Source organism: Saccopteryx bilineata, chromosome 3 (assembly GCF_036850765.1).
Source record: "Saccopteryx bilineata isolate mSacBil1 chromosome 3, mSacBil1_pri_phased_curated, whole genome shotgun sequence".
Taxonomy (NCBI): Eukaryota; Metazoa; Chordata; class Mammalia; order Chiroptera; family Emballonuridae; genus Saccopteryx; species Saccopteryx bilineata.
In genome coordinates this window covers 54,843,526-54,853,244 of record NC_089492.1, presented here as the reverse complement: position 1 = coordinate 54,853,244, position 9,719 = coordinate 54,843,526, and the positions used below count along the sequence as shown (strand labels likewise).

The following is a 9,719-nucleotide window of genomic DNA, read 5'->3' as shown; positions in this document are numbered from 1 at the left end:
TCCCCTGTTATCTCCTTCCACATCATTGTTACTTTGACACTCTATCTTGATTTTGGTTATTGTTTTGTTTCTGTATTGTGATGTGTGTACATACGGGGCCTTGCTGACCCTGGAGCGCTGATCCCTACCAAGGTTAGCCAATTTTAAGAGACAATAAATGCACCTTTCATATGCAAACCAACTGGTCCCAAACCCACAGTCCCACCACCTCCTGCATCTGCCCACACATACAGGGCCATTGGTCCCCTGCCCTAATCACCCCAAGGCCAGGTACCAAACAGCTGACATTATTCACATTATCTTAAGTGTGTTTAACCTGCCTTGTCTCCCCTGCAGAAACCACAATAGACCCTCTTTTCCACGTTTTCCCTGCATTCCTTGTGCATCTTAACCAGCATGGTACTTCCCATGGCCCTGCCCAGCACGGAATGCTGTCATCTCTAGAGACTGTAACAAACAATCTATTCTATGGCAGTGTTCTGCTCATCTGTTGGTCTCACTATACTTGAGAACAATAGAGTCTACATTTTAAAATACTGCTACTAGCCTGACCAGGCAGTGGCACAGTGGATAGAATGTCGTACTGGGTCGTGGAGGTCCCAGGTGCAAAACCCTGAGGTCGCTGGCTTGATTGAGCAAGGGGTCACTCGGTCTGCTGTAGCCTCCCGGTCAAGGCACATATAAGAAAGCAATGAATAACTAAGATGCCGCAACAAGGAATTGATGCTTTTCATCTGTTTCCCTTCCTGTCTGTCCTTATCTGTCCCTCTCTCTGTCTCTCTCTGTTCCTGTCACAGAAAAAAAAAATACTGCTACGAGCCTCATCCTCTGGACCCTGCATGACATACCATCTTAGCTTCTATGTTCTGCTTCAGAAACCCTCCTTTGTCTTTTCGGCTGGCTCTGCTCTCCTCTTTCTGACGGCAGTCTCCCTATTTTATTGTTTTCTACAGTTTCTCTCATCAGCCACTTCTTTAATTTCACCAGTCTGCTGTGTAAATTTGCGATGAATGCTGTAACAAAATACCATAACGCAGGTGATTCAAACAACAGAATTTATTGTTTCACAATTCTAGAGGCTAGAAGTCCAAGATGTCAGCAAACAGTTTCTTCTGGGGGCTGTAAGGGGAAGACTGTCCCACGCCTCACTCTGCGGTTCGTGGATGGCTGGCTTCTCCCTTGGGTCCCCTGACAAGTCTTCCCTCTATGTGTGCTCTTTTCATACTATTCTTTTTATAAGGGCGCTTGTTATATTGGGTTAAGGGCCTACTTATGATATTTTTGCTTAACTAACTATATTTGTAACAACAACCCTGTTTACAAATAAGGCCATATTCTGAGACACTGGAAGTTAGGCCTTCAACATACCATTTTGGGAGTGCATAATTCAACCCATAACAACCGCTAACTTCAAAATCCAAATCCTAGTTGAGTTTCTCAGAGTGATACATATATTTTTTTAATAGAGACAGAAAGAAAGTCAGAGAGAGGGATAGATAGGGACAGACAGGAACAGAGAGAGATGAGAAGCATCAATCATCAGTTTTTCGTTGCGACACCTTAGTTGTTCATTGATTGCTTTCTCATATACGCCTTGACCAGGGCCTTCAGCAGACCGAGTAACCCCTTGCTCAAGCCAGCGACCTTGGGTCCAAGCTGGTGAGCTTTGCTCAAACCAGATGAGCCCGCACTCAAGCTGGCGACCTCGGGGTCTCGAACCTGGGTCCTCCGCATCCCAGTCTGACGCTCTATCCACTGCGCAACCGCCTGGTCAGGCTCTCAGAGTGATAATTTGAATTCTTAAATCAAAATCATGGATAAGGGAGATTGTTTAAAAAGCAAACACACAAGCAGATTTCTGCATCCCAGCTCCAATTGAGAGAAACCCAGACTCTAAGTGTCAGGCAAGTCCCTCTGACTATCTGTGGCTACAGAGTCTCCCCTAGAAGGCCCAAGTGTAGTTTGCATGCTTATCTTTCCTCTGCTGGGACGGCCATAATGGCCTCCTGATGGTTTTCCTGTCTGTCCATTCTCACACTGCTCGCTGATTGGACTTGATAATGTGTTTTCTAACCTTGCATTTCATTTAACATTTTGATCGACAAATATTTTGATTTCATGTCTTTATTTCACAAACACACTGACTTAACTATGAGTGTGGCTTATAACAAAATATAACGGCGTTTGTCCTTCCTAACAACCCTGTGCGACTGGCACAGTTCTCCCCCCCCACACACACTTTGTTTTAAAGTTTATTCTTTTTTTAAATTTTTTAAAATTTATTTATTCATTTTTAGAGAGGAGAAAGACAGAGAGAGAGAAGGGGGGAGGAGCTGGAAGCATCAACTCCCTTATGTGCCTTGACCAGGCAAGCCCAGGGTTTTGAACCGGTGACCTAAGCATTCCCAGGTTGACACTTTATCCACTGCGCCACCACAGGTCAGGCTCTCCCCCTCACTTTGTAGATAAGCACAGTAAGTAGGAGCCAGGCAGGAAGCCAGGGAAAGGGGCGGGGGCTCTGCGCTGTGCTCCCTAGGCTGTGACTCTCTCAGATGTGTGCAGCCTGGTCCAGGAAATTTCACACTTCACACCTGGGACTCACATTTTTCTCCAGAAGGTGCCCTCCTCCTGATTCACTGGGTTCCTCTGCTGTTGAGCTCCTGTAGGTCCAATGGGTCTCAAAGGGTGGCCCAGAGCCAAGAAGGCCAGTCCCCAATCCCTGTCCTCCCCAGACCTTCACCCCAGAACGAGACTCTCTGGGGTGGTGTGGGCTGTGATGTTATAACAAGCCTCCCAGGCGAGGCTGGCACACACTCAGTTTGAGAAGCACAGCGCTAATCGCAGTCTAGGGGGTTCCGTCCTTCAAGGCTTCCACACATTTCTGCCTCTGACTCCCACTAACCTTTTCCCTGCAGTTCCTTGTTGGCTGCCCGTGCCCTCCCCCTTCAAAGCCAATTCCTAATGTCGCTTATTGGTGAAGCCCTTTCTTATAATCAGCTCTGGGATCTCTCCTCAGAGTACTCTTCACACTCACACCTATTTTTCCTTTAGAATATTTTCCTTGCTCCGCTTATATCATCACTGTACTTGTCCCCTGAAAGCAGGCAGTTTGAGATTAAATGCCCATATCCCTCACACATTCACATCCACTGTTCCTGTACTTAAGGAAATGTTCAATGCAGCACTGTATTGAATGACTACGTTAACCTACGGAACACCTTTTTAAGGTTAAGTATATTAACAAAAAAGAGATAAGGAGTGATGAACTACTTTGGAAAAATAACACAAAGATGGATACAAAACATGATTCTTTGACAGAGCAAATGTTTTTAAAAGATTTCATTTATCTCTCTCATCAAAACAGTGCTGTGGGCCCCCGGACTGCCCAGAGACTTCCTCCTTTGGGGAGCTCCCGATTCTTTTATGCACACCACACTGCCCACATCAAAGTGACTTTTCCAGTGCAGTTAAGATGCGAGAATCTGCCATCAAGCACTCAGAATTGAATGTAATGCTCCCACGTGGTCTGACTTTCATGCTATGAAAGAGCACCTTTTTTGTTTGTGGCCTTTTTGAGCTCTGAGTGAGCCTCTGCCCGCACCCCTTAACTATCTTAACCACAGAACACTAGCAACTCTTATGGTCAACTAAACCCACTATTTTTTCCTGATTTAAACTGCTGAGTATTAGACCTCCCTGATGTGAAAGTCATCAGAGATTATATTAATGACTATGTTGTTTTAAAGAGACACATAACTATTTTGCATCTTGGAAGATGCCTGTGTAAAATGGGTTAGGGTAACCATACTCCCAATGACCTCCATTTGAATCAGATACCACTGACATTGAAAGGTCTTGCACGTTTTTCAAGTTCTCAGAGTACAGGTCTGTCCCCTTATCCATAATTCCAAAGTCGATAAACCTCTGAAAACCATTTTAGAACTCACTTGGTGGCAATATCTGACCTGAAGCAATTTATAGGCTATATTCACCTCACTTAGTATGAGTTCAGGCATTTTTCTGCAGGAATGTTTTACACGACTAAAGATCTTTGTCCAGGGTTCACTGAGGTGTTACCACTAAATTTTCAGTATATTCCTTATATTAACCTTTTAAGTTGAAAACAAACAAAAACAAACCTGAAGTCAAAAACACATCTGACTCTACCGGTAACAGATCAGGGATTAAGGATTTGGTTCAAGCCCAGCCAAAGTGTAGTAAAAAAAAACAAACTAAGATTGTTTTCTAGTTCTGTGACATGCATCTACTTTTGGTGGCTGGAAATAAAGCCACCTAGAAATTGTGTTAACATTGCACATTGGCCAACCCAGATTATTTCTAATAGCTGTCCAAGGACCTAGTGATGAAGGCCAACAAGACAGCCCCTATTATTCCCACATTTAAAAGATGTACTCAAGATTACACGGTGGCCATCTTGGGAACCCTGTCTCATTTTTGTCACTGACTCACTCCTATGTTGTTTTTAAACTCATAACTTATAACATATAAAAATTAAATTGGAAGACTGTTCTCTTATACTTCTATCAGATTAAAACTTTCTGGTATAGTTTTATCTGTTTATATACATCTTCATGTTATAAAATGGAGCATAAATGTTATCAAAGCATTTTATTGAAAAGTGTATTCCATATAAAAAATTTTAAGTGTAAATGGTGAGTTGAATTCTTGCATGACTAACTTTCTAAAATTAAAATTACTTAGAAGAAATTTCCCCTCTGTCTATGTGGACTCCAGTGAAGCACTGTATAAGTAATTCCTTTGCCCACTTAGAATACCTAAATGAAGTCAGAGAGATTCCACTACAAAGGCATGACATTTGTTTCATTTTACAAGGAAATAATCTGAAACAAATCTATTTCTTTTGTGTCCTTAAATGCACCTGATTTTTCAGCTGTGAAATAGGTAGAGTACCTGCCATAACTTCAAGGGTTGTTATGTGTGTTAAAGGTAATTTAATAAAGAGTCAAAGCACAAAAGGGCGCACTGAGAAAATGGTGGGTCTGTGCCTTTGTGTATTTCTAATGACCATTTCCATCAAGAAGAACAGCAAGGCTCATCTTCACTTAATCTAAAAACCAGGTAGTAAAAATGTAGGAGACAGAACTAGAGTCTCCAGTCCACTAAGCAGAAGTAGAAAATGATGTTTGTAAGGGGAAAGATGGCTTGTGTGATCTCATCTGAGAGGTGCTTTTGGCGGAGAATGCAAGAAATGAAGCTGTTGTGGAATGCGGCAGTTAAATCTGAAAGGCGGGGAGATGAGCTGCAGGATGAGCGTTTGTTTGAACTCAGTTGACTTTGTCAGATTCTGGTGTTTCATAATTGAGTATTTTTTAGCAGCTACTGCCCTGATGTATTATAGTTTCTTTGAGCAAGGGAAAAGATAAAAAGAAAGCCATTACCACAGGCAAAATTGGAAATGAGTTTATATTTACATCTCAGCGCCCTTTACCTATTCTGCTGTGTAAGTAATAAACATGGTCCCTCCTTCTATTCATTTTTTATGCACTCTTGGGCCAGGGGTCAAGGTTTATGGGGTATAGAACCTCCCTTAAAAGAAGGCCTGGGCAATTAGCTTCTCTAGTGAGATTCTGGCAGAATCCAGGGAGGCAAGCTTGGGAGGCTTCTTTGCACCAGTGATCCCTTTCTATTAAAGACTCCCGAGTGAAGCCTCTAAGTTACACTTTAGGTTCAGTAAGCCTCATGCTCATAGGAAAGGAAAAAAGCAAAACATTTTCTCCCTTTCTCTTCTATTCCTTCCACGGGAAATCATATCATCTGAGGAAAGAGAAAGCTGGTCTTCTTTTGAGAAGACAACTTTGCAAAAGCAGTCAAAGCAGAGAGAGGCATGGCTCTCAAGCCTGAGTATACATTCCATTCTCCGGGGAAGCTTTTCAAGTACAGTGACATCCACCTCTCACTGCAGAACAGCGGAGTCAGGATCTCGGGGAGTGGGCATTCTATTTTACAAGTTCTCCATTCCGGGGGCCCTCGAGTTACGACACAGTTCTGCTCCTATGACAGTGATGTAATCGAATTTTGGTGTAAGTCAAAGCACACCCTAGCCTAAGTCACTTACCTATTCTAACACAGTTGTAAAACCATACTCTAGACTAGAACATAAAAACAAAACTAAGCCACAGAAAAAAGAAAAGGACATAAATATACTGTACTGTAGTAACAGAAAAAAAATGACAAAAATGAGTGTAAAAAAAAAGTCTCAATTTTTTAGTTTTTATGGGAATGAGAGTCGTAAACTCAAAACATTGTGTCAAGACTGTCGTAACCCGAGGACCCCTTGTAATGACCTGAGATGGGATGATGCAAACCATTCTGCATACCATAAGAGACCCTAAGATTATACAGAAACCTACTCAGCCCTCATTGTGCTTGTCAGCCATGAGGAGGGTGGAATCTTGCTGCCATAGAAGACTGTGTATGCTGCCCACTGAGTGCTTTGTGGCTGGAGCATGGCTGAGAGGGAGTGATATGGCCCGAGCTGCCGGAGACGCGTGGGGAAGGGACCACACACTTGACCGAGAGGCCAAGTTGAATTTAAAATGGCGAAAGGAAGCAGAATTGAGAAAAGAAAAAAAACAGGTGAAGACACATTGAGTCATATTCTAGACTTCTTTTGCTTTAGGAATTCTCTACACCTTCTCTCCATGTAATATGTTGGGTCTATGTGTGATTCTGAAAGAAAATGTGAACAGGTAGGTGTATGTAGAAAACATCACTGTCAATCAAGTGACTAGCTGTGCAGACATTATATGACGATAATCTAGTTTTGTGAATATGACACTTGTGAATCAAAAATTTTAGAATACTTTAAAAGGAACATTTAAAAAAATCACACATGAAAAGAAAAGAAAATTTATGGAAAAGTAGACTATTTTATCCCTTTTCTTATGCACCTAATGCCTAGCCAGCACATACAAAGTGAGATTTTAAAGGTGCCTGCTAAACCTATTTGAAAACAAATCCTATTTGGCCCTATACCCAGATGTTCGGGCATTCAGGCTGTCAATTCCTCAGTCCTCCAATCTGAAAGTGCTCAAAAGATGGAGGCAGAACTTGTACAAGTCTTTTAAACCAGGTAACCATAAGGAATCACCTCTCAATTCCCCCCAGTTGGTACTCATTTTTACATTGACAGTAGTTGAAAATGTTAAACACAAGTAAAAAGCTTGAGACGTTACTGGGCCAGGTGTATTAAAATAAAATCAAAAAAATAGAAATATTAGGTATATACATGACAGCCTAAGTGAAAGGTGATACAGCATTTTCCATTCAAAGCTTACAGTAGTAAGAAAACTTTAGTAAACAAACCCCAGTGTCCTTTCTACAGTGGCTCCTCAGAGCCTCCTCCATTGCTAATTTTCCTTCATATCTTGTATAAATAGAGTTGCACACGTTTTACACGACTTAGAAAAGATTGCTAAATCATAAAATAGCTCCCAAATATGGTATTTTTACTTTGAGTACTACTAAAACTGATATTTGATCCTTAAAAGAATGTCCAAATCATTTGAAGCAATAAAGAAAACACTTATGTTTTATAAGGTCCTACAAGGTTCTGCAGAAATGAGAATCTTATTGTTCTTCCAAACTATGTTGTTAACGAAAGTCTGTATATAAGAATTTGTGAAATTGAAAAGCTGGACCATTTAAAAATAGTCCTTCTTAAGGTAGAGCAGTTTCTGAGGCTCCTTTCCCTCCTGGGAGGTCTGGGCAAGGCCCGGCAATCGATGAGATCCACGGCACTTAACACAGCAGCTCTCCATGGCGTTTAACACAGCAGCTCTCCATGGCGTACGGACGAGTCTTCTGCAGGAAAGAGGCTGGGAAAGCGTGGCTGCTTCATATCTGGGGGCTCTGAGCAGTCTGCACAGATGGAATTGTTTAACGGTCTCAGATTTTAGAGGGAGGGCAATCAATGAAATCTGGGAAAGATATTTTTAAGCTTCTGACTTCACCTGCAAAATCTAACAGGTTGAATTAGTAATTTTTAAAGAAATAAGCCAAAGCATAGCAAAAGTACAAAAAACTGCCATGATAGACATCCAGTTATTTGATTTTTATAAATGAATTTAGTTTTGCAACTATTTGGGATTTATTGAAATGGCCACTGAACCTTTGAGTCGCATACCCAATTGTAAACAAGAGGTCAAACTGGGTACATTTTGGGTAGAACAAGTCTTTTCTTCTCAGAGAGCAGTATTCAGATGTTGTTCTAGCAAAGCAAGGGGACCAGCTGGGAGCAGGCCATGGCGCAGAGCTGTGGGCACCATCCTGTGAAATGTGGACACTTTTCCATATAGAGTGTTTCTTCCTGAGTAATTCAGCCTCATTCCAGGAAGTAGGGATGGTAGGTGATCTCAGCACATGAAAACCAGTGCAATCAGTGATTGTTATTGTTTCTATTATAATGAGGCAGCCGTCCCTGAGAACGGCGACAGGTCTTCCTACGCTCTATGGCTGCTGCTGATACTGGCCTTCCGTAGCAGTGTAGAAATCATCCAGGACGCTCTGCAAGTAGTCAAATGTTGGCCTCTCTTCTGCCTTTTCTTTCCAGCACATTTTCATGATGTCATAGAGCTCATCTGGGCAGTTCTCCATGCGGGGCATCCTGTAGCCCTGTGACAGTGCGGTCATCACGTCGGCATTAGTTCTCCCTAGAGCAAATAAATAAATAAATAAATAGATGCCATACTGTTTAGAAACCTGACCAAGGAGCCAGCATTGCAGTGGTCTTGCTACCATATCCCTCATCCATTACTGAAGCAAGCTCTGGAGGCTGTTGTAGGCTGAACGATGGTCCCTGCAAATTCATATGTTGAAGTCCTACTCCCCCCAATACTTCAGGCTGCAATTTATGTAAAGATAAAGCCTTTAAAGATGTCATCAAATTAAAATGAGGCCTCTAGGGTGGGGCCCACCTAATCTGACTGGTGTCCTTACAAGAAGAAGTCAAGACCCAGAGAGATGCTGGGATGCATACACAGAGGGAGGGCCATGTGAGGACACAGTGAGGAGACGGCCATCTGCAAGCCAAGGAGAAGCCTCAGGAGAAACCAGGCCTGCCAACACTTTGACCTCAGACTTCTGGCCTCCAAAAGTCTGTGGCATTTTGTTATGGATGCCCTAAAAAACTATTACGAAGGCTGAGAAAACTTCTGTAAACAACGAAATAATATAAATTTTAGTACAAAAGGAAACAGGCGGTATTCAGTTTGTCAAAGGGGAAACAGGCAAATATGGTAAGTAGAAGACAAAGCAAGTTCTCTTTCATGACAAAAGGATACTAGGCTTGACTGACCTTTTGAATGAACTACTCAAGCCCAGTCCTAACTTTCAATCTCAATTTCTTTTGTAGTATTATTTTCTTTTCAGTCTTTACCTATTATACATCATTAAAATCATATGCATTATCTTAAACTAATATTTTTTCAAATCAGCTTTTCACTGTAAGTTTACTTAAAGAAGTCAGGATCCTTAAATTAACTAAGCCAGCTGATTATGTCTCAATCATAAAACTGTCCATCTTCAGCACAGGCCAGATGAGTCAAAGCTCTCACTCACCCTGGAATGTGTGTATTCTCAGTATCCTGCGAGGGAACGAGGTACTCACTGTTCCAACTGAGCTCTGTGAGAGGACTGACAACAGTACATGGCATTTAAAAGGGTCAAGTGCCTCAGGA

At 42.0% G+C, this 9,719-nt stretch overlaps 1 protein-coding gene across 5 annotated transcripts in view; it reads right to left on the bottom strand.

Annotated features, from left to right (window-relative positions):
- Positions 1-7,213: 7,213 nt before the first annotated feature.
- Positions 7,214-9,719, bottom strand: part of LYN (LYN proto-oncogene, Src family tyrosine kinase) — a 122,891-nt gene continuing 120,385 nt past the window's right edge. For all 5 annotated transcript variants that reach the window (XM_066266142.1, XM_066266145.1, XM_066266143.1 and 2 more), the window contains exon 13: positions 7,214-8,693. In XM_066266142.1, the coding sequence (XP_066122239.1) occupies positions 8,491-8,693 (203 nt within the window). In that variant the 3' untranslated portion in view covers positions 7,214-8,490. The remainder of the gene's footprint in view (positions 8,694-9,719) is intronic.